This window comes from Calypte anna, unplaced genomic scaffold (assembly GCF_003957555.1).
Source record: "Calypte anna isolate BGI_N300 unplaced genomic scaffold, bCalAnn1_v1.p scaffold_205_arrow_ctg1, whole genome shotgun sequence".
Classification (NCBI taxonomy): Eukaryota; Metazoa; Chordata; class Aves; order Apodiformes; family Trochilidae; genus Calypte; species Calypte anna.
This window is the reverse complement of record NW_022045480.1, coordinates 3,779-26,166: the sequence shown is the minus strand read 5'-3', so window position 1 is coordinate 26,166 and position 22,388 is coordinate 3,779. Positions and strand designations below refer to the sequence as shown.

Genomic DNA, 22,388 nt, shown 5'->3' with positions numbered 1-22,388 from the left:
TTACCAACTGAGGAGGCAGTTTCCATATTTATCTGTGTTGTACATCTTTGTAATTCACTCTCCCTATTCCTACTTCATGAAATTTGTGCTACTGCTTTTCTTCCAACCTTGAAGTCTCTCTCCCTCATTTCCTTTCTCCTCTTCCCCTCGGAAGACAGTGGGGGATTTAACCAGGGGACAAATGCTCTCTTTTTCCCTAAAAGAGATAGTGGGACCCAGCCAATCCTGTAAGCAGGGTTGTGCGTGTCCCCTGTGCTTAAGGTGAGGTGCTGGGACAGCCAGATTAATAAAGGCTCATCCTCATTGTTGCCCAACTTGCTCTATAGGATACGATTTGTTCTTTAAAGCTCTTTAGTCTGTTTGTGCCATCAGGATGGGATATTTGCTCAGCTGATGCTTTCTCACAGGGACCCTTTTGGGGGGGGGATGGAAGGGGCTGCCAGCAAACTGCGGTTGTGTGGATGCCACGAGCTCCTGGGCAGGATCATCCCCTGGGGGCATGGGAGGAGCCCCAGCCCCATAATGTCCCCTTGTCCCTGCAATGTCCCCCAGCCTCATAATGTCCCCCAGCCCCATAATGTCCCCCTGCCCCTGCCATGTCCCCCAGCCCCTGCCATGTCCCCCAGACCTATGACACCCCCTTACCTGCCATAGAGAACCGGCAGCTCCTCCCAAAGCTCCTTATTCAGCTCTTCAAACACCACTTGGGCTTTGTTAAACTCTTCCTCAGCCTGTGCAAAGGGACCAGGGGCCATCAGGGTTGGGGACACGGGAGGGCGGGGGGCTGTGCAGGGCAGGGCTCCTGTGGGAGATTTTGACCTTGATGATTTTTGCCTTGTCCTTTTTCTTGGCACTTTGCAGAGCTTCCAGGTGATGTCGGGCGCTGTCGTAATCCACCAGCTTACGGCCCCTCTTGGTGATGCGTTCCTGGGATGGGGGGGGGGAAAAGGTGAACAGGAGCCTGACTGCTCCCCCCCACCCCTTTTACCACCCATCTGGGGGGTACCTTAAAATCCCTGAATTGAGCCAGGTAATTCTCCATCAGCCTCAGTGCTTGGTCAGCCAGCTTTGCCTCATAGTCATCCCACAGGAGGTCATTGCTCTGTGGGGAGGAACACAGGGGGGATGCCCAGAATTTCCCCCGCCCCCAAACCTCCCCTCCGGCTCTACGTGCTGGGCTGCATCCCCAGGGATCTCCCTGGATCCCTGAATTCTCCAAGGGGATCCCTGGGGAAGCAGGGGAAGGCAAAGAGCTCACAGCTGCTATGTCTTGCAGCTCCTCGTGACCATCCCACTCCGTGCTGTAAATCTCCTGCAGAGTTTCAGTCATTTTCCTTGAGCTCTCGTGCATCACTGTGGCCCAGGATGAAAAAATATTATATACCATTATTATTAATTGGTATTTATTATTTTTTTATTATTATTAGTTTTACTTTCTTAAAAGTTATGATTCCGCGTGAGGAAGTACAGGGATGCTCGACCCTCTCCCAGCTCATTTTCCTTGAGCTCTCGTGCATCACTGTGACCCAGGATGAAAAAATGTTATATATTGGTATACATTATTATTGCTATTTATTATTATTTTTTATTATTATTAATTTTACTTTCTTCAAAAGTTATGATTCTGGGTGAGGAAGAATAGTGATGCTCAACCCTCTCCCACCTCCTTGGTGCTGCCCACAGGGTTTTCATGACAAATTTTTTGGGGGGGACAGGGGCTGTACCTTTCACTGCCCCCAGGAAAGCCTTGAGGTCTTTGTAGAGTTTAGTGCCTTCATTCTGCAAAGCAACACAGTGAGGTCAGGGCTATCCCACGGGGAATTCTACAGGATGGAGGGACCCCAGGAGGCAGCAGGGCCAAGGGATGGTGTTGGTGGGTTCCCCCCTTCCCGCTCCCCCCGTGCAACCTGTTGCAGCTGGAAGTTGGGTGCACTTTGCTCAAACTGCTCATCTCTGGTTTCCACCATTTTGCCCAATTTTTGCAAAACCTGGGAAGGAGAGAGATGTAAAAAAAAAAAGCCCAAAGTCATTGTGGGTGCTACCCACAGGGCTGGCCCCAGGGAAAGCCCCTCCTGGGGGATGCTGAGGATCTGGTGAGGACGATGCCAAGCAGGGATTTAGCTGGGGGATGAAAACTTTGGTGTGACCCTTGGTGTTTTTATTTTTCAAAGGAAAATGGTGACTTTTTGGGTGCTAATTCATCGTGCTACAAGTAAAATCCTAGAGGTGCAGCTCTATCTACCCCAAAACATCCATGCACATGACTGGGTGCAAGTGAAGCCCTGCATGCTGCCTGACCAGGAACCAGTGATGCTGGGCTAAGGATGAGGATGGCCAAAGGAGCATGGCAAGGCCAGGGCCATGCCAGAGGGAGCTTTAGGGTGTCCAGGAAGAGCTTCACCTGGATAAAGCCTGGGCCTTGTTGATACAGCCATGGAGGAGCTGAATTTAGCACCAAACCCCAGCAGGGAAACCCAGGGAGTGCAGGGAGTGGGTGGGTTTGGGGATGGGAGCCTCCGTGTCGCTTTCAAAATGAGACTTGTGGCTTCTTTTTTGGCAGAAAGGGAAATAAACACCACCCCAAATTGCCCCATTTCTGCCTCCTTCCAGAGCCCTTCTCCCTCACATCCTTTATGGCCAATTCAGGCTCTGACTGTGTTTCCTGGGACAATTCCTGCTCCGGGTCCTGCTGATGCCAACACCACCTCCAGCCCGTCCCAGGGACCCCATGCCAGCAGCACACAGCCCCCCATAAGCTCTGGAAGGGATTTTTGGTGGAAAAATCTCCCTTTTGGAGAACCCAGGGGTTGCTAAAGAAGCTTGAGGGGCTTCACAAAGATGCTGGTAAGCCCAAAGCCTTGGAATAACAATGATGCTGACCAAGAATCAACCAAATCAACACTCTACGAACACTCATGGGTGCCAAACAGTGCCTGTTTTGCCACCCCTCTGGGGCTGGAGTAGAATAAAATGGAAGAATAAACTAAAAGAAGGGATTTTTGGGGTTGTATAGGGGGTGGGTACCGTGCCATACCTTCTCCTGTGCCTGGCTGAAGTGTTTCTGGGTTTGCTTGGCGAAGAGCCCAGGTCCCCCCGTTCTGCCCTCAGCCATGGCTGCATCTGAGTTCCTGCTCACAGCTCTGCTCTGGGGTTTGGTGTTTGCTCCAGAGGAAGTTTGGGGCAAGGCAGCTGCCAGCATCCGCCGAGCACCCAAGGGTGCTCCCCCATCCCCCCTAAAAAGGCTCCCTGTGTCCTCAACGAAGAGGATGGGACACAGGGGGGGACAGGAAACCCCTGCCTGCCTCTGAATTCTTGTGTGCTTGTCTGGTTTGTGGTTTAAATTTGGCTTTTGGTGCAGTTCTGGTGCTGGGATTTCAGCCCCTGTGCCAGGCACAGTCACACTTCAGGGTGCAGGCACAGGGTGAGGTGGCAACAGCCCCCAAATCCTACACCCCTCCTGGCAAAGGAGCTTTTGGAAGGGAAATGGAGTTTAGTGGCAGGGAAAAATCCTGACTGGATCCCCCTAGATCCCTCTGTATGCCCCCCATCCCCAAGGAGCTGCCCTGCTGCCCAGGAAGGGGATTTTCAGCATTTCCCCCTTATCCTGATGATTTTCGGGACGCCCCAGGAGGAGGGGGGACACACAGCTGGAAGGATGCTTTGGAAGAGGGAAAGGGAAAAGGATGCTGAAGGTTAGAAGGAGGAGGATTGCAGGGATGTAGAGAAAAGCAGCCACCAGCACTAGAGAGAGGAACAGAGTTTATTGACACCAGCTTTGATTTTTAACCCTCTGTGACCAAAAATGGGAGAGAAGATGATGTCCACCACCCAAGCCAGGGACTGGGTGCTTCTCCTGTCACTGCTCAGTTCTGGGCAATCACCTGGAAGGAGAAGAAAGGGAAGGGTGGAGCTGAGCAGGGACAGAACTGGAGCAATGATAGCACCAGGTCCCAGCCCTCCCAGCCCCACTGTTTCCTTACTTTGGATATCCAGGAGATGGAGGCAGGGACACGAGTGAAGATGTTGGGTCTGTTCCTGGCTGGACACAAAGGTGGTGACACCATGGACCTGGTACTGCCCATCCACCACCCCAATCACCCTGTGGGACCAAGAAACCCAGGTGAGATGGGAGGAATGGGGATGTTAGGGGGATGCTGGGGGGAAAGCAGGATGCTGAAGCCAAACCTGGCAGCCTGAGTGTCCACCATCACCACCAGCACAGATCATGGTGTTCCTGATGTCAGCAGGATGGGCTGGAGGAGATGTGGTTGTCCACCACAGGCAGGCAGCCTGCAGCAGGGTGCTGGACAAAACCAAACACCAGTTAATGCCATGCAGGCAAAACCCTGTGAGACCCGTGGCCAGAAACACAGCAAGACCCCCAGCCAAGCACAGCTGGAAGCTGCCTGAGCGTCCCCCCAGACCAGACCAACTTTGGGCATCTCCATACCCAGAGCAAATCCCTGTCTGGTGCCCCTGGAACCTCCGAGGCCTTAAAAATATCACCCAGCTCCCCCTCTTCCTGTTTCCCAGTGATTCAGGGCACTCACTGCGGGTCAGACCCCAGCCCAAGATGGAGCAGGTTGGGCAGGGTGGTTCCCTTCCAGGTGTAGTTGGACAGGATGGTTCCCTCCCTCCCAGGTGTAGTTGTTGGGCAGGGTGGTTCCCTTCCAGGTGTAGCTGTCTCCCCATGTGCTTTACCCCCAGCAGGATTGCTGCATTCCAGTTGGGAACAGATCTGCTCACTGTCATCATTGGTGTTGGGGTTATGCTCACCAGCCACGACACAGAAGTTCATTTTACTGCCACAAAGGTAAAAAAAGACAAGATCAGGCCACAAATTATTATTTTTCTCTGCAGTGCAAGAAGCAGCTGCTCCCCAGAGTTGGCTCATGTAGGGCCTTAATGGAGGAGCAGCAAAGACCTTCAGGAGCTGTTGTTCTCTGGGCTGAGGCAGCCAAAATTTCTTTTTGGAAAGGTTTTTGGTGGAAAAAGGCTTTTCCATGAGAGTCCCACCAACCACCTGGTGCATCCCATGGAGATCCTGCTTGGAGCAGTGCCCTGTAGGAAGGGATGGGGGGGAGCAAGTCACAACCTGGGGGTTGTCACCAGGTAAGAAGCCTGAAGGCCTTCAATGGAAGGGTGACAAGAGCACTGGGACAGCTGCCCAGAGACATTGTGGAGTCTCCTCTGGAGATATTCAAAACCTGCTTGGATGCATTCTGTGTAATTCTGGGCTCCAGGTGATCCTGCTTTAGCAGGGGGTTGGACTAAATCATCTCTAGAGGTCCCTTCCAACTCCACTGATTCTGTCCTAAACACCTTCAAACTCATCTTGCTCAGGGCCTAGCACTTGATGAGGCTTTACCTGTCTCTGCTCTCCCTCAGCTGCAGCTGAACTGAACTTTCAGGTGATGCTTCCACTGTCTTCTGGGATTCCTGATGGAAAATATTTAATTCAAGGTGGAGATAAACTAAACATCAGGAAGAAAATTTCCTCCTGCCCTCTCCTCCTGATCTGTGGCAGCTTTGGCTGTAATTGCAGCAGAAAAAAAGGTTTCATTCCAAATCTTTTTTCAGGGGTAGTAGTAAACACCACTATAAGGAATTAATTTCATCATCATCATCATCATCATCATCATCACTGGCACCAGTGGCATTACCCTCTATTTAATTTTTAAAAATTACCCTCTATCCAAGTGTTAGGCTCACTACTAATTTAGGCAAAAAAGGGTCATGACATTGGACCCAAGCTATCAGGACTTGCTTTTCCTGAGGTCTGATCTTCCCCCAGCATTTACAGACAAGCTGTGATACAAACAGCAATCTCACAGTCCCCAGCAAGCTTTACCTCTTCTTCTTTGGCTTCATTTTTGTCATCATTTGGCTGCTGCTTCTTGGTTTCTGGCATCAGGTCATCCAGAAAGCTGAGCTCTTGCTTTGAGAAGCACAAATCCATCTATTGCTGGACAAAACCAGGAGCCAAACCCTTCAGACAGAAGAGGGAAGACACAATGAGGCCAGAGATGATGCTACAGCTCACTCCAAGGTGGCCAACATCCCCCTGCCCAGCTGCTCCAGGTCCTACCAGCATGGGGAAGGTGATGGCAGCACAGGACACCTTGATGGCCCAGAGCAGGACGAGGCAGATGAGCTGGATCAGGGTGAAGAAATGCACCTTTCAGTTAGATGAAGTCTAGCTGGTGTTTCACTGATGTCCCAGAGAGCTTCAAGTGATCAAAGAACTGCAAAATAAAAGTGGAAAGTGTCCACCTGGCACCTGTGTGCAGTCTCTGGCCCTGTTGAGATGTGGAGGGGGTTCCAGGATCCAGCTTGCAATGGGAAATCCTGGGTCCCCCTGGGAGCAGCACCCATTTCCCCATCATTCCAGCTATAAACCAGCTTGCCCAGGAGGACTTTTCCTGGCCCACTGAACAATGATTCCCACCAGTGCCAGAACCTTCCTTCCCTTTGCACCGAATCCCTCATTTTCATGTAGCCAAAGCCTGACCTGCTCTGACCCCTGAAACAGAGACCCCGAACCTGCCTGGAGCCCTGGAGACCTCCTGTGCCTCCACCAACCTTTGTCTTCAGCAATTTCCATTGCTTGCTCCCACAGAGGCTTTTCCCTCAGCCACTGCTTTTTTCCTGCCCCCACAGGGCTGAAGTTTGAGGGAGCAGACATGATGCACCCTGGAAGAGTCCTCAGAGCACTTCCCAAACTTTCACCCACATCTGCTCATCAAACTCCACAGACTTCTTGCTGGCTCAGGATCATGTCTGGGGAGGGCAGAGGGAAATGAAGCCCTCAGAGCTGAAATTCCTCCCAAATTTGACCCTCAGCAGCCCCTGGGGAAAGCTGCCCCACACAGGAGAACCTGACAGGGGCTCAGCCTGGCTTAGCAAGACATTTCATACAGTTCAGCCTTTGCAGTGAAAGCAACAAATTTATTTTTCCACTAAAAACCATCACCAAAGGGTTTAGCTGGGATTCTGCTGAGCTCAGCAGTGCCCACTCTAACACAGGCCATCTCCTTGCCCAACCTGGCCTCTCTGGCTGCACTACACATGGAACCAAATTGAAATGCTTATGGAACACAGAGTTTCCCTCAATTCCCTTGGCCCATGTGCCAAGCCCAGGGAGAAATGTACTAAGGATGGCTCTGGCTGCTCTGGAATGGGTGGAATGGAGACCTGCCAGTCAAAGCCCGTTTCTCCAAAGCTGCTTTTTCAGGTTTTCTTTAGTTTTCAGCTCTCTTCCCCGCAGAAAAACACTGCTTGCTCATCTGTCAGAAAACCTCTGCTTTTACAACTCTTAACTCCAGGCTGTTAAGGCAAATAAAAAGAAAGAACGTGAGCAAATGCCTCGCTCCTGCCCTGCTCCTCCTGCCCACACCAGCACTGTCACCACCCAGGGTGCTGGTGGCCACCTTGGCCACCTGGTGGCCTTCTTGTCCAGCTGAGCCCCTTTCCCCGAGCCTTTACCTCTGTCCTCCTGTCGGAAGTCATCCCAGCTGTAATCTTCCCGGGAATTCCACTGCTCCCCCCTCTCCTCTCGCTGTCCTAGGCATCCTCAATGTCATAACAGCGCCCGCTGCCCATCCATGAGTCGTAGCCTGGAGGGAATGGGGAATGGGAACTCGTCCCCCTCCCCACTGCCCCACAGACCCCCAGGGACTCCCACCCCATCCCACCTCAGTCGTAGTCCCAGCTGCAGTCGTAGAGGTCGTGGCCCTTGAAGCCGCCGTTCACGTCGCACCGTGGGTTGTCACGATACCGCTCGTCATCGTGATGGTGATACCATGGGAGGGGGGGAGGAAAAGTGGGGTGAGGAGCAGCACACGGCCCTGGCCCTGTGCTTGCTGACCCCAGGCAGGATTTTCTGGTGGATTCTGGGGGTACTCGGTGCCTCAAGGAGGTTCTCCGAGTGGGCTCAGCCAGCGGCACAGAACTTCTCCAGAAGTTCTTCCTCCGTGTTCCCCAGAACTTGCTCCTTGTTCTCAACCCCCTTCCCCATCTTCACCAGCCACTCCTCCATCTTCTCCAACCCTTCTCCACGTTCTCCAGCTTCTCCCCCATCTTCTCCAACCCTTCTCTGTGTTCTTCAGCTTCTCCTCCATGTTCTCCAACCCTTCTCTGTGTTCTCCAGCCCCTTCACCATGTTCTCCAACCCTTCCTCCATCTTCTCCAGCCCCTTCCCCAGCTCTGCTCCCCTTCCCTGGACACTCTCAAGCCCCTCGGTCACAGGAGAGATGAAGGACACCTGGGATGAGGGAGATTTTAGGGGGGGAGGGAGGAGGAACTGTCCCCAGGAAGCTGCAGCAGCCAGTGGCACAGAACTTCTCCAGAAGTTCCTCCGTGTTCCCCAGAGCTTGCTCCTTGTTCTCAACCCCCTTCCCCATCTTCTCCAACCCTCCTCCATGTTCTCCAGCTTCTCCTCCATCTTCTCCACCCCTTCTCTGTGTTCTTCAGCCCCTTCACCATGTTCTCCAATCACTTCCCCATCTTCTCCAACCCTTCTCCGTGTTCTCCAACCTTTTTCCGTGTTCTCCAGCCACTCCTCCATGTTTTCCAACACCTTCTCCATGTTCTCCAGCCTCTTCTCTGTGCTCTCCAGCCCCTCCATCCCAAAGGAAGCAGCAGTCATCCCGATCTGTAGGAGAGGGGAGGGGACACGGGACCATGGGATCCTTCTGTCTGGGAGAGACCTTGCAGCTCCAGCCAGACCAGGGACCCCACCCCAGGCCCTGAGAGCCCTTCTGGGGAGAAATTGTCCCCAAGCTCCAACCTAAACCTCCCTTGGCACCACTCCAGGCCGTTCCTCGGGAGCAGAGCCCGACCCCCCCTGGCTCCAACCTCCTCTCAGGGGATGGCAGAGCCAGAAGGTCTCCCCTCAGCCTCCTCTGCTCCAGGAGCAACACCCCCAGAGCCCTCAGGGGCTCCTCAGAAGTTCTCCAACCCTTCTCCATGCTCTCCAGCCCCTTCTCCATGCTCTCCAGCCTCTCCTCTGTGTTCTCCAGCCCTTCCTCCTTGTGTACCATCCCACCTCCCCAGCCCACAGCCCCCTCCCCACCAGCAGGAACCACCACCACTCTGCAAACCCCTTGGCTGGGTCACTGCACAGGATGGGAGAGCTCAGGGTTGGGGAGGGACCAGGGTATTGGGGCTAGGGTCCTCCTGACACAGCAAATATCCCTCCTGCCAGGAGCTGAGCCTGAGGGATGGGAGAGGGAGCCAGCAGGAGCCTCACCTTGATCCTGAGGTTGATCAGTGATGTCCATGGAAATACACTTCTTGTTTATCTGCCACAACACCTCTGCTTTTAAAACTCCTAAATCCTGAGTGATAAGGCAAACAAAAAGAAAGAATGTGAGGAAATGGCTTCCAAGAAATAGTTTCTTTAAGGAGGTTCAGCTCTTAGGCAGAGTCTGTATGGCTATGAGCAGCCTGAAAACCCTGACACCTGCAGAATATTCTCTGATCTGTTTTCAAACCCCACAGATTGCTCCCACGGGATCCTGTAAGGGAAAGAAAAGTTGATGGGACTGTTGCCTGCCCAGCAGAACCAACTCATGACTTCAAACCCCAGCAGGACTTGTGGAAAAGGACCTGTCTTGGGGCAGGGAATGATTTGGGGGTGAAGGGCACCACTGTGACCCGAGCTTGGCCCTTCCTGAGGGATGTGGTGCCCATGGTACCTGCAGTCTCTTCAATGCTGTTGGCACAAAGGTCCAGCACCACTGTGCCATTGGTGATGTGGCTTCTCAGCTCCAAGAGCTGTGCAGGGACAGTGTGGCCACACAGGGCTTGCTCCAGCGCTCGCCACCATCTTCCACATCCTCCTCAAACTTCAGCCACCTGCAAACATCAGGTGTGATCAGCTCCATTGCAAGGAAAGAGCCCCAGCTCTGCCACCCCTTTGGTAGCGCCGTGGGGGGCAAGAGGAGGAGGCTCCTGGGATCAGCACCTGCAGCTGCAAAAGTTTCCCACCCCAGAGAGCAGGAAGCAGAGCCTGTGGGCACTGCTGGCACGGGGACTCCTCTCCCACCAACCACAGTAGGCAGCAGAACTCACCTTGCTGTTTCCTTCCACTTCCACTTCGTCCCCTTTCACGCAGAGCTTGTCCAGCTCAGTGAGCACATCATGGGGAACGTGCCAAGGAGAAACTTCACCTGCTGGGACGTAGTGTCTGGGGACAGAAGACAAAGCCCCATCCTCTTACAGTGCTTGAACACAGCCCCTGCAAAGCAAGCACAGGATTGGTGCTGGTTCAGCCCAGGAGACTGGGCTGGCTCCGCTCCCCTGGCTCTGGCTGGGCTTGCACAGAGCCATGAAGCAGGAGAAGCATCTATTCCACCTCTGCCAGAGGATGGGCTGCTTTCCTTCCCTGCCTTTCCTTTCTTAAAGCCAGGATCCCTCTAAGGAAAACAAGCTGAAAGCCATTTTGCATTTCACTACCTTAAAAAAATGTTAAAACCTCTGAGAAGCATGAAAATGGGGGTCAGGCTCAATAATGCCACTTTCCCTCAGAAAAGTGGAGAAGAGGAGGCTGAGGGGAGACCTCATTGCTCTCTGAAAGGAGGTTGTAGTGAGACAGAGGTTGGCCAGTGATAGAACAAGAGAAAATGGGGTCAAGCTTCACCAGGGGAGGTTCAGGTTGGATAGTAGAAAAAAATTTCTTCAGGCAGAGAGTGGTTAAACATTGGAACAGGCTACCCAGGGAGCTGGCACCAAGTCTGGCAACTGATGATCAGCAAGACTGCAGCTCCTGTCCATGATCTGAACACATTTTGCTTCAAGCCCCCCGAGGTACAGGACACAGAGGCACCCTGGGCAATGGCCCAGCCTCCAGGAGAGGCTGAAGATGCAGAACAGAGAAGAGGGGAGCAGAGGAAAGGGACGAGGGCAGGGAAGGGGGTGGAAAGCAAAGGCAAGGAGGGCAACAATAAAACAAAGACATGTACTAGCTGAGAAAGTCTACAAAACACCAATTTCAAAAAACATCTGGAACTTAAAGTGTATTAGACTCACAAAAATTGGGCAGTTTTTGGTTGCAACATCACAGGACTCCTGTTTGGTCAACATCAAAATCTTCTGAAGGTCCAGGAATAAATATGGCAGAAGTTCCCTTACATATTTTCAAGTTCAGCAGTGGCTAAGGAGAAAAGAGACAAGGTTCCTGGTGTTACTTTTACAGTAGACAGGGGCAAAGAGGTCACTGCAAAAACAGTGTGGGTCACTGGGGAGGCTACAATCCAGAAAGAGGCTAAAAAACTTCCAAGGGAACAGAACAACCAAAGGGCCAGGCACAAAGGGAGAAAAAGATTTTTTCCACATGTACTTCTCAGTCAGCAGCATTTCTCAAGCTCCTGAAAGAAACACCAGATGCTCAAAATGCTCCCAATGGCTCTGTGTCCATGAGGCCACTCTGGAGGAACAATTATGAACCAGGTGCAATTCCTCCTTGTGCATCTGCCCTCACATCACAGAGCAACTTTGGTGCCATGGATTACAAGCAGTCATCTCCTCTTAGGTTTGCCTGAACACTACTGAGGGATCTTTCCCTAAAGAAAGGATCTCTTTTGTCCCTGATTATCCTCTTCTTGCTCATTGAAAACTGCAACACAGAAGCCACCAACACAAGCAATGAAGAAGAGCCAGCAAAGAGCAAGAACTTGCAGCAGAGAATTTCTGTTTTATGGGCTGGTGCTGAATGCAACTGATGGAGAGAGGAGGAGAAGTGATGGATGAAATCTATACAAACCTATCTCAAGATTCCTTTTAGGCTTGTGAGAGAGGATTAACTCTAGTGAAGAGGTGACTGCAGCATCAGCCAAGTGTATCTATGTGGATGAAATGGGTTCATTTTTTGTGCTTTTTTTTTTCTCAGGCAACTCTAAAACTTTTTACACAGTATTTTGTAAGCAGAAAGTTTTCACATTTAAGTCTAAACTAGCAGAAAAACCCCCACTGTCCTTAGCATGAGAACTAAACAGTTTAGTTTAGACAGAAATGGCTTTCAAGCCATTATTATCAGGAATTAGGAGCAGTCATCTTTGTCCTTAAAAACACTCTGGCATCATGACACTTTACCATTTTCAATTTCTTCAGAGATGTTCTTTGTCAGCTTCCGGGTGGTCTAGAATTATACAGAAAACATACAATTAAAAAAATATAAACCAATTGTTATTGTCATTCTAAAATTCTATAACAGTCCTAAAATTGGCACAACGGGATAAAATCTAAACATATCATCCTCTTGGCTTGGGGGTTCATTTTTAATGAAGAGAAACACCTGGTCAGCCAGTAGCATTCTCAGTGCTCAACAACATTAACTGTAGCACAAAACATTAAACACTACTGATTACAAAGCTTGTCATGTACCGGGCTGCAGGGAAAAGAGAAGATTAAGGAGCTGGAGAAGAAAGAAAAATGGCCTTCAGTTCAAAAGTCTTCTTTAGGGAGAAAGAAGAACATGGCCTACATGCAAATGAAACAAGTTTAAAAGCTATCAGTGCAAAGACTGCTCTGATACAAGGGTACAGATGGAAAACAAAATCAGAAAAGCAACAGAAACAGAGCAATGGTTGGAACTACAAAGGAACTGTAGCAACCTTTCTGATGGATACTCCTCAGTAGTAGTTGAGAACAGTATTTCCAAATGCCTACCCAAATCAAAAAGTCTGCAAGCTTCTTTCTTGACAAATAGGCACTCATTGAGGGACTCGGGAAGCTTTCTCCTGGTCTTGACTGTCTGCTCAAAGTGTTGCAGGATTGTCCCAGCTCCACTGAAGACCAAACAGGATTTGCAGCCAGACCTCCACTGTGAAAGCTCCTAGTGACTGAAGGCTGCCTTCTTCTGGGCTTCACAGGGAGAGGAGTTTTGGCTTCTGGGAGTTTCTCAGCAGCTCTGAAACATTCAGACACATACAACATGTTGGCATGGTTACCCTCCAGTTACCCTCCAGGCCTCTGCCTCTTCTTGAACTTCAGAAAGTAGAAGGGATTAGGAGAGAATCCAGAGCAGCATTTGACCTGAGGGGTTTTGGAGAGCCTGTTTCTTAGTAAACACACTACCTGAAAGGAGCAGCAAGAGTTACCAATACTTGGGACTTTTCAGCTCTAGGGCTTCAAAGCAATCCATGAATGCCAGGAGTTTACACAGCTTCTTCCAAAGGGTATGTCAGCTGCACAAGAACTCTGAGCTACCCTCCCTTTCCCATGGAGGGATCAACCTCAGAGATGCTGCTAAAATGGCAGCCAAAAGAGACATAGATTGGTTTTGCTTCACAGAAGCAAATTTTGTTCTCTTAAATGCCTCTCCTTATTCAAGTAAAGGACATGAAACTCATCTTCTCTGCCATACACTCACTCCTGATTAAAACTCAATCAGTTTAAAAAAAAAAAAACAAAAAAGAGTTCCATCTCTTACTGCCGTAACACTTGAGAGAAATTAAGACAGGTCTAATAAATGGGAAGGGTCTTAAGGAACTTTCTTCACAACTGTGCCTTCTTAGGCTTACATACATAATGCTGACCAGATCTAGAAGAGGAATTCCAGCAGGAAAATGTAGGAAGAAAAGTGGCACCTGGTTACCACTCCAAAAAAGCATGTCCTTACCTTTCCAATTTGTCTTCCAGGCATCTTCCTCTTTCTGTTTCTTCCAGGTGCAGCTTTTCACATTTTTCTGTTCCAGCAGTACTTGCTTGAAGGATAATTTTTATGTTCAAGTCACATTCAGGATCTCTAATTCTGTGCTTCAGCTGCTTTCTCTGTGTGTCAGGGTCACTGTTTCTGATCTGTCCCAGGGTGTCCCTGGAGGCTGCCTGCTCCTGAAGCAGATAACACACTTGCAAACACTGCAGAGAAAAAGGGACCTCTCCCCACCCCCTAGTTGTCCATGCCCCATGCCAAGGACCCAGCTTCACTCTGGGAGGCAACTGCAGCCTCCTCACTCTCCTCAGCAGCCGAGGCAGAACCCTGCAGCAAGCCCCACCAAGAATTCATGTCATTTGGGAAGGATCCCCTCCACTCCCATCACCTCTTTCCTGACCACTGTCCCCTGCACAGTGACAACAGGACCTGTACGTCTGGCCACAACAAGTTGCAATCCCCTCCACTCCCAGACCTACAAGACACCAAATCCTGGCAGGAATGCAGATCTGCACTCTTGGCTCATCCTTCTGGCTCTCAGCAGAGCTGTGCTGCTCTTCTTGGGGTTGTGTGTGGGGTTGTTCCTGCCCCTGGGGCTCATGGACTCTGCCTGCCTTGCAGGGACTCTTCCCAGCTCCCTGCCTCTCCAGCACAGCCTGCCCTTGAGGTGCCCTTGAGGTGCCCTTGCAGACTGCTTTGCATATCACCTTTTCATCGTTTCCCCATCATGGGAACTGCATCAGGATTAGTTATAGTCACCTGCTACTGGAGGACTGGAATGAGCAGCAAGGAAAGTCAAACATTTCAAAATACAGCCCAGAAAAAAAAAAAATCAACAACCTGAAAAGAAGTCTCGGGAAAGAAGAACATATTTTGGCAGGAAAACCATCACCAAAAAACCTCAAACAAATCAGAGCTCACTTCAAGAAGCAGTGAGGACACTTTCAGCAGTCCCTTTCCTCATAGCTGGGATTACAGAATCAGAATTGTTACAACTGGAATAGACCTCTAAGATCACCGAGTCCAACCATCAACCCAGAAAAAAAAATGACAAAAATTCAAAGCAATTGGTAGCAATTCAAAGCAATTCACAGCAATTGGTAATGAGGCTCAGAAGCTCCCAAGATGAGCAGCTTACCTGGGCATAGCCTTGCAGGTCTCTCTGAAGGGCCTCAATTCTACTGCTTTGCTGCTGGACTGTAGCTTCCAGTCTGGCACTTTGAGCTTCAAGGCTTAAAGAGAAATACAGATCTTATTATGGAAATCCACCAGAGCACCAATTCTTAAAGACCAGGGGGGAAAAGACAAACAAAAGCATCTTCCAAATCATCCATTAATTTGCTGTGATGCAACAAGGACCCCCCAGACCCCAAGGACAATCCCAGAAGGTGACAGACACCTTGGTTCACTGTGTTACTCTCTTACCACTGCACTCGTTCTTCCAGTTGTTTCATGGCAGTATTCTCAGAAGATGCCAACAGGAGCTGCAGTCTCTGATAAGAGACTCTCTGGTCTCTTTCCTCAATTTCCAAGGCAATCTTCAAGCCATGAACACAGCCCTCAGACTGAAGACGTCGTTTTTCCAGCTGCTGACACTAAAAAAGAACAGCAAGAATCCACAACAGTCAGCTGAGCTTTTATGGAGAGGAATCAGCTGCTGTTGAAGAACCCAGGACTGCCTGTGTCTGCTACCCAAAGAACTGTCATCACTTCAGGTCCATTCCAACCTTCACTCCTACTAGCAAATGGACACAAACTGTGTCATTTCATCATCTTCCACACTCTCCTTTCCCATCCCTCCACCAATTCCCCACAAAATGGTTCTAAGCACCAACACTCACCCTCTGACCCTTTCAGTGACTCTGTATCCCCTTGGCTGTTCCTCCATTGAAAATATCAATTAAAAACTTCATCCTTCTCCTAAGGAGACCTCTTAGACCCTTTACAGATACCTACATATATGCAGAGTAAGTTACAAAAGCATTCAGAGTTGGCAACATGCTGGGGGATGGAGTTAAATCCATTGGTGGTGTTCCCAGTGGTGTTCCCCAGGGCTCAGCACTGGGACAAGTTCTCTTTACTGGTAAAAGTGAGTGATCTGGAGAGTGGAATCAGCTGTACCCTCAGTCAGTTTGCAGCTGGCATCCAAGCTGGGTGGGAGTGTTGATCTGCTTGAGAAGGCTCTGCAGAGACCCCTGCATAGGCTGGATCAATGGGCCAAGGCCAATTGCAGGAGATTCAATAAGGCCAAGTGCCAGGAAAAATCCTTTCACTTAAAGGGTTCTCAGACATTGGACCTGGTTGCCCAGGGAAGCGATTGAGTCACCACCACTGAAGATAAAGATAAAAGACATAAAAGATGTGGAGAGGTGGTGCTGAGGAACATGATTTGCTGGCAGTGCTGGGCTAACAGCTTGATTTGACCTGAGAGGTCTTTGCCAACCAAAATATTTCTATGATTCTCTGGTACCACTGGGAGGGGAAGCACAGCAAGCTTCAGACAATCTGCATGGCCAAACCAAGTGTTAATAAGCAAGAGACACGGAGTTCCTTTTGCAGAGAACCCAACCACATACAAACCTTTCACCAAGTAAGGGCAAAGTGTCCTCATGTCACAGACATAGACACTGCTTTTACAAAACAGTCTGACTCAGTCACTCACCATCCCATCTAGTGTGTTGAAGCTTGTTTTAGGATTTTATGAGAACTTTGTGTACCTTGGTTTTAACCTCTTCCAATTCCTTCTGCAAGCCCAGTTTGGTTTCCTCCAGGTTCTTGCAGTGGCACATGTTAACTTCCAGGGAAGCTTCTGCCACAGCCAGCTTTCTAAGAGCATCAGCAAGCTCCTGCTGCAGCTGTCTGATTGTGCCCTAATCAAATGGTTACATGAGCATGAAGAAAGTTGTAAGAACATGAAATATGCCTTTACTTTATTTGATTATACAATTAGACCTGTCTTGGGACTCAATTTTGCCTGCCAACAGCTGAGCATCTCCAAACTATCAGCAGCTGTTCATCAGGATTTCTGTTTTCTCACACACAAAAAAGGCTTAAGTATTATTCTTCTCAAACAATACACAAGCATACATTGAGTCATGTATTTTTCTTTTTTTTCTAAGAAAAACTCAAGGCAATCTGTTGTAACACCATAGTCTGGCTGCAGAGTTTACTCTGGTGACTAAAGGCAGGACACCAGTGTCTAAACACTCAATGGGACTCAGTGAGTGCTTTCCAGAAAGTAAAGGAAGACTAAAAAAATAGGTACAGTAGCTTTGAAATCATGGCTCTGCCTGGGGCTGGTAGAATACTCTCCCATGAGTAGACTACAAGTAGACTCTCATAGTACTCTCTATGAGCAGACCATACTTACTCCTAGGAGCAGACAGAACAGTGCATTCTGCCATTACCTACATTTTTTTCAACTCTCTACCTATCCCTCACTCCATCCCCCTCTCTTTTCTCTTCCACCTCTTTTCTGAAAAAAAGAGATGTAGAGAAAAAACACCTCCATGCAGAAAGGGGACTTGGTTTGTCCATGCTTGAGCAACAGAAATTTATGCTAGTGCTCTGCAGAGAAGCACATTTACTACTCATGTACACTGAATTTGCAGAAAGACAGTTTAACTGAGGTCCTAATGAGTCTTCTGTCCAGTTATTTGTCTTTCATAGAGCCACAAAGAACAAACAAATTTAAATATTGCTACCCATGGTAGAAGAGAAAGCTTCGTCTCTGAAGCTGACCTTTTGACAAACAGGAAGGTCCTTTAGAAGCCCCCAAAACACATCAATTAACACCAAAACACTGCTAATAGTCTTAAACACTGCTCATAGTGTATGCTTTACCTCTCTTTCTGCTTTGTCAGCCTCATATTTAAGGAATTGCTCTCTTAAATCATTGTACTCAGCATTTAACTCCTTGTTTCTCTCTTCCAGGAGGTTAACTTCCTTCTGAGTATCAGCACTGAAATTCTTGGAGATGTTATTAACCCAGTCCTGTGCCACATTCACAATGCTTTTTCTGATGAGCTCCTGGATCTGCATCTCTTCCAGTTGCTGGCAGAGAGAAAGGTTCTCACTCTGGAGCTGGGCCAATTGCTCCTGTGTGGACATAGAACCAAAGAATCACTGAGGTTGGAAAAGACCTCGAAGAGCATCAAGGCCCACAGGGAAACCAACACCACCATGCCCACTAAACCATGTCCCCAAGTGCAAATAATTTGCTCCACTCCCTTTAAGCTGTTACAGAAGACTCCAGAACCTTCTGTCTAGCCCTGTCCCATACCCAACACCAACAGGATTCCTGCCTTATTCCCCTCATGGACTCCCTCTGAAGAGAACCCTTTGCAAACACCTCTTAACGTGGCCAAAAACGCACATGTTTTGCAGAGGCAGGGAAAGCATCAGAAAGGTCACCAAAATTCAAGGGGTTCTGCATGATCTTTCTTGTAGAAGGAGGAAGACCAGGCATGTTTCATCACACAGAGCAGCACCTTACAGACAAATCTCCCCCTTCTCTTGAGTCTGCATTTTGCATATGGAAAAAGATGCAGTTGACTGCATGGTTTGTCCCACAGCACAGCAGGAAAAACAGTGGCCAAAACTGAAGCCAACCAGCTGGAAACAAAGCTGCAGAACACCAAATATCTGACAAAATGACAAGGATTTGTCTGCATCATAAGCAGATGGCATCCATCTTCACTTCAGTCTGTAACACAACCTTCCTGCACAGGACTCTCCTTTCAGCATTATTCCTGATTGCTTTACCTTGGTGGCTAATACAATTTCCAGACTCTAATTCCCAATATTTGGCTTTACACACCTGCAGCCCAGAGCATTCAGTGCCTTCCTTGAGGACTTCTTTTTCAGCTGATGGTGACACGTGGCAGGTAGATCCTGTGTGCTCCCCTGCAGTGAAAACCACAGATCTCTATAACCAGCACGACTAAATGCTACTTCCTGACACCTACAATGCATCTTGAAGAGTTGTGAGGAAAATCTTAGCACAAAATAACACCCCCCCCCTCAAATTTGTGGGCCACCACCAAAAGGTGGGCTCAGGAAATTAATACTAATCCAAAAGAGGCCCACTTGAAACCTTGGGTGCATATACACCATCCAAGGACCCCAACTTCCTACCAGGATTATTGCTGGATCCAAGGGGGGTGATCTCTTTTTTCTCTCTGCTTTTTTCTTGGTGATATTTTGTCTGTTCCTGTCCAGCCACACACAGGCTCCTCTCTGGAAGAGTTTAGAAAGGAAAGGGGTTGAGCCCAAATCTCCCAGGGTCGAGCAGCACTCTGGGGAGCTCTGTGATATCTGGGACATGATATTTGCTTTGGGCCCCCCCTCTTGGGGAGCCCTGCTCACTTTGTCAGGTATGACAGTGCTGCACCAACCTTGTGGGTCCTGAAACGTGGGAAGTCCTGTCTTCAGTGGTAGTTTTATTTCTACTGTAAAAAGGAAAATTTCTGAGTATCACTGCAAGTGGCCACAAATACATCCCTTCTGTTTCATCAAGGTGAGAGATCTCTCTCTCTGTCTCAGAATAAACAGTGTGCCAGGCAGTAACTAGCTACATTCTTCCAGCAATTTTCATTTCATTACAGAAAAGATGCAGACAGGCTGGAGAGGGTCCAGAAAAGGGCCACAAGGATCATCAGAGGACTGGAGATTCTGTCATATAAGGAGAGGGGGAGAAAACTGTGTTTGTTCAGCCTTGAGAACAGAAGGCTTAGCATACAGTTCTGGCCAGCTGGAAGGGCAAGAAGGATGGAAGTCCAAATACAATTCAAGAGAAGCATATGCATGGACATAAAACTCAATTCCAAAATCCCAACAGAAGACAAAAGGAAAAGGAACTCAAGAGAGCTGAACTCATCACTTACAAGAAACCAGAGAGCTGGCATTTTACACATCAACCAATAAAGTGACAACAATACATACTGGAGTGAGATAAAACCATGTGCTAGAATTTTCTACTAGTCCTAGAGGAAAGTATTGAGACACCAATTTTCCCTCAGCTCCACTCAAAACCCCTCCAAGAATCAGAAAAGAGCAGGCACAGCTTTTCCATCCAAGGGGACCAGCCAAAAAAGGCAATGCTACAGGAAAACTCAAGAAAATCCAGTCCTGATTCTCCCCTTATCCTGAACATATTTTTCACAAGAACTGAGAGACACCACAGCAATAAAAGCAAGACAGGCACTTGCATCAAACAGCACCCATTGGAATCCAAACACCACACTCTCTCTTCTCAGAAAAGGAACAAAAGGGACCAAAAGCTCCCTTCCTACTCTCCTGGTGGCCGCCAGGATTCACAGGCAAGGCAAACATTTGCTGTCTGACAAGTCAATCACCACTTTAGTTCCTTTCCTACGCAGTAACATTCAAAGAGGAAGAACCTGGATCACTATTCCCTAACTCAGGACTCTCACCAGATTTCGGCGCCTGTTGAGAAACTACTTCTTTCTTGTTCTCCTGCTTTTCTTTTTTCACAAGAACGTACTTCTGCAAAAGAGCAAACACAAGAGTTGTAAGGGGCAGAAATAAACATCATCTCCTTTGCCTTTGTAGTGGAACAAAGCAACCAGATGCCTCTAATTGCCGAGGAGTGGGTGTGAGCTGGTATCAAGTCCACCTGTGCCTAGTGAGGGCAGGCCCCCTATGGAGCATCAGCAGGACCAGGGGGCCAATAAAAGGTGAAGCTCACACCCACAGACTAGCTCACTCTTGAGCTAGGCAAAGGAGAGGCCAGTAGCTCTTTGAGCCACAGACTGCTCTAGGCTAGTTCCACTTTGTGAGTGATAGCCGTAGAGCTTGGCTCACAGGTCTCTATTGCGACACCTCGTTAGACCTTGAGGCACCGATCCCTAAAGAAAGGTTTGTCTTGCAACAGCCTTTCAGCTGACTGACTGAAAAACACTGTTTTCTTCTGCAAGGCAAAAGGAAACTTTGCTGAGCTTTCCTTTACATGGCCTTCAGTTTTCCCAAGAAAATCTGTGGCAGCACAACGAAATGCCCGAGTCTAACCCCTGCTTCTGCTATCAGACCCTGAGCAGCACTTCTTCCTCACGGGAGCCCCACTTCACTTCATTTACATCATTCCCAAACCCATAATTCATGCTTCTTTTCTGCTCCAACCTGATGACAACTTCCAGGGAAAGGAGCAAAGCAGCTTCAGCAAGGGCTGGGCCCAGCTCAGAACCAAGCTCTCAGGTCCTGCTGGATTTTCTCCCTATCCTCCCCAGCCCCATCATGGCAACCTCCCTATCCCTCACAGAAAGTACCTCTGAAGGCAGGAGAAAATCAAGGCCTTCTTTCTTCTTAGGTTGCACAGCTGGCAGGGCACCTACACACCAGGGAAGAACGGAGTCAACCACCACTTTAGTTCCTTTCCCGAGCAGTAGCATTCGGAGAGGAAGAACCTGGATCACTATTCCCTAACTCAGGACTCTCACCAGATTTCGGAGCCGGGTGAGAAGATACTTCTAATTTTTTCTTCTCCTCTTCTTTTTCTGTAGGAAATTCCTTCTACAGGAGATCAAACACATGAGTTGGAAAGGGCAGAAACAAACACCATCTCCTTTGCCTTCAACTGATTGACTGAAAAACACTGTTTTCTTCTGCAAGGCAAAAGGGAAACTTTGCTGAGCTTTCCTTTACATGGCATTCAGTTTTTCCCAGGGAAATCTGTGGCAGCACAAAGAAATGCCTGAGTCTAACCCCTGCTTCTGCTATCAGACCCTGAGCAGCACTTCTTCCTCACGGGAGCCCCACTTCACTTCACTTACACCATCCCCAAACCCATCATTTCATGCTTCTTTTCTGCTCCAACCTGTTGACAACTTCCGGGGAAAGGAGCAAGGAAGGTTCAGCAAGGGCTGGGCCCAGCTCAGAACCAAGCTCTCAGGTCCTGCTGCATTTTCCCCCTACCTTCCCCAGCCCCACCATGGCAACCTTCCTATCCCTCACAGGAAGTACCTCTGAAGGCAGGAGAAAATCAAGGCCTTCTTTCTTCTTTGGTCTCACAGCTGGCAGAGCACCTACACACCAGGGAAGAATGGAGTCAACCACCACTTTAGTTCCTTTCCTGAGCAGTAACATTCAGAGAGGAAGAACCTGGATCACTATTCCCTAACTCAGGACTCTCACCAGATTTCAGCGCCTGCTCAGAACCTCTTTCTTCCTTATTCTCCTGCTTTTCTTTTTTCACAAGAACTTCCTTCTACAAGAGATCAAACACAAGAGTTGGAAAGGGCAGAGACAAAATCATCTCCTTTGTCTTTCAGCTGACTGACTGAAAATGAATTTTCTATTCTGCTAGGCAAAAGGGAAACTTTGCTGAGCTTTCCTTTACACAGCCTTCAGTTTTTCCCAGGGAAATCTGTGGCAGCACAAAGAAATGCCTGAGTCTAACCCCTGCTTCTGCTATCAGACCCTGAGCAGCACTTCTTCCTCAAGGGAGCCCCACTTCACTTCACTTACACCGTTGCCAAACCCATAATTTCATGCTTCTTTTCTGCTCCAACCTGATGACAACTTCCAGGGAAAGGAGCAAGGAAGGTTCAGCAAGGGCTGGGCCCAGCTCAGAACCAAGCTCTCAGGTCCTGCTGGATTTTCTCCCTATCCTCCCCAGCCCCATCATGGCAACCTCCCTATCCCTCACAGAAAGTACCTCTGAAGGCAGGAGAAAATCAAGGCCTTCTTTCTTCTTTGGTCTCACAGATGGCAGGGC

The 22,388-nt window shown here is 49.1% G+C and overlaps 3 protein-coding genes across 3 annotated transcripts; all 3 read right to left on the bottom strand.

The window, feature by feature from the left end:
• Nucleotides 1-641: 641 nt before the first annotated feature.
• On the bottom strand, nucleotides 642-3,112 carry LOC115600287 (bridging integrator 2-like). Its single transcript, XM_030468645.1, has 7 exons — nucleotides 3,035-3,112; nucleotides 1,908-1,988; nucleotides 1,725-1,779; nucleotides 1,259-1,353; nucleotides 1,007-1,102; nucleotides 820-927; nucleotides 642-731 (listed from the first exon to the last, which is right to left on the bottom strand). Exons 1-7 carry the CDS (start codon nucleotides 3,110-3,112, stop codon nucleotides 642-644), a joined length of 603 nt encoding a protein of 200 aa, XP_030324505.1.
• Nucleotides 3,113-3,742: 630 nt separating this feature from the next.
• Nucleotides 3,743-10,152, bottom strand: LOC115600288 (chymotrypsin-like elastase family member 1). The gene is made up of 11 exons (XM_030468646.1): nucleotides 10,075-10,152; nucleotides 9,251-9,338; nucleotides 7,695-8,653; nucleotides 7,486-7,616; nucleotides 6,089-6,245; nucleotides 5,852-5,989; nucleotides 5,369-5,439; nucleotides 4,551-4,802; nucleotides 4,186-4,303; nucleotides 3,981-4,099; nucleotides 3,743-3,881 (listed from the first exon to the last, which is right to left on the bottom strand). Exons 6-11 carry the CDS (start codon nucleotides 5,957-5,959, stop codon nucleotides 3,878-3,880), a joined length of 672 nt encoding a protein of 223 aa, XP_030324506.1. The 5' UTR covers nucleotides 5,960-5,989; nucleotides 6,089-6,245; nucleotides 7,486-7,616; nucleotides 7,695-8,653; nucleotides 9,251-9,338; nucleotides 10,075-10,152; the 3' UTR covers nucleotides 3,743-3,877.
• Nucleotides 10,153-10,953: 801 nt separating this feature from the next.
• Nucleotides 10,954-19,098, bottom strand: LOC115600286 (ankyrin repeat domain-containing protein 26-like). The gene is made up of 11 exons (XM_030468644.1): nucleotides 19,051-19,098; nucleotides 18,791-18,892; nucleotides 18,474-18,559; nucleotides 17,498-17,752; nucleotides 16,372-16,524; nucleotides 15,080-15,249; nucleotides 14,793-14,886; nucleotides 13,622-13,833; nucleotides 12,670-12,910; nucleotides 12,094-12,139; nucleotides 10,954-11,155 (listed from the first exon to the last, which is right to left on the bottom strand). Exons 4-11 carry the CDS (start codon nucleotides 17,693-17,695, stop codon nucleotides 11,130-11,132), a joined length of 1,140 nt encoding a protein of 379 aa, XP_030324504.1. The 5' UTR covers nucleotides 17,696-17,752; nucleotides 18,474-18,559; nucleotides 18,791-18,892; nucleotides 19,051-19,098; the 3' UTR covers nucleotides 10,954-11,129.
• Nucleotides 19,099-22,388: the final 3,290 nt, after the last annotated feature.

Bases quoted from the DNA above. Each gene is read 5' to 3' on its own strand.
- LOC115600288 (XM_030468646.1), bottom strand. From the start codon at position 5,959: ATGGATTTGTGCTTCTCAAAGCAAGAGCTCAGCTTTCTGGATGACCTG. The intron at 4,304-4,550 runs GTGAGTGCCCTG...GGTTTTGTCCAG, and splicing joins GGGCTGGGGTCTGACCCGCA to CACCCTGCTGCAGGCTGCCT. The intron at 4,100-4,185 runs GTTTGGCTTCAG...TTGGTCCCACAG, and splicing joins GTGGACACTCAGGCTGCCAG to GGTGATTGGGGTGGTGGATG.
- LOC115600286 (XM_030468644.1), bottom strand. From the start codon at position 17,695: ATGCAGATCCAGGAGCTCATCAGAAAAAGCATTGTGAATGTGGCACAG. The intron at 15,250-16,371 runs GTACACAAAGTT...GTTCTTTTTTAG, and splicing joins TGGAAGAGGTTAAAACCAAG to TGTCAGCAGCTGGAAAAACG. The intron at 14,887-15,079 runs GTAAGAGAGTAA...TTTCTCTTTAAG, and splicing joins CTGGAAGAACGAGTGCAGTG to CCTTGAAGCTCAAAGTGCCA.
- LOC115600287 (XM_030468645.1), bottom strand. From the start codon at position 3,112: ATGGCTGAGGGCAGAACGGGGGGACCTGGGCTCTTCGCCAAGCAAACC. The intron at 1,780-1,907 runs GTTGCACGGGGG...GTTGCTTTGCAG, and splicing joins CCAACTTCCAGCTGCAACAG to AATGAAGGCACTAAACTCTA. The intron at 732-819 runs GTCAAAATCTCC...CCCTTTGCACAG, and splicing joins ACAAGGCAAAAATCATCAAG to GCTGAGGAAGAGTTTAACAA.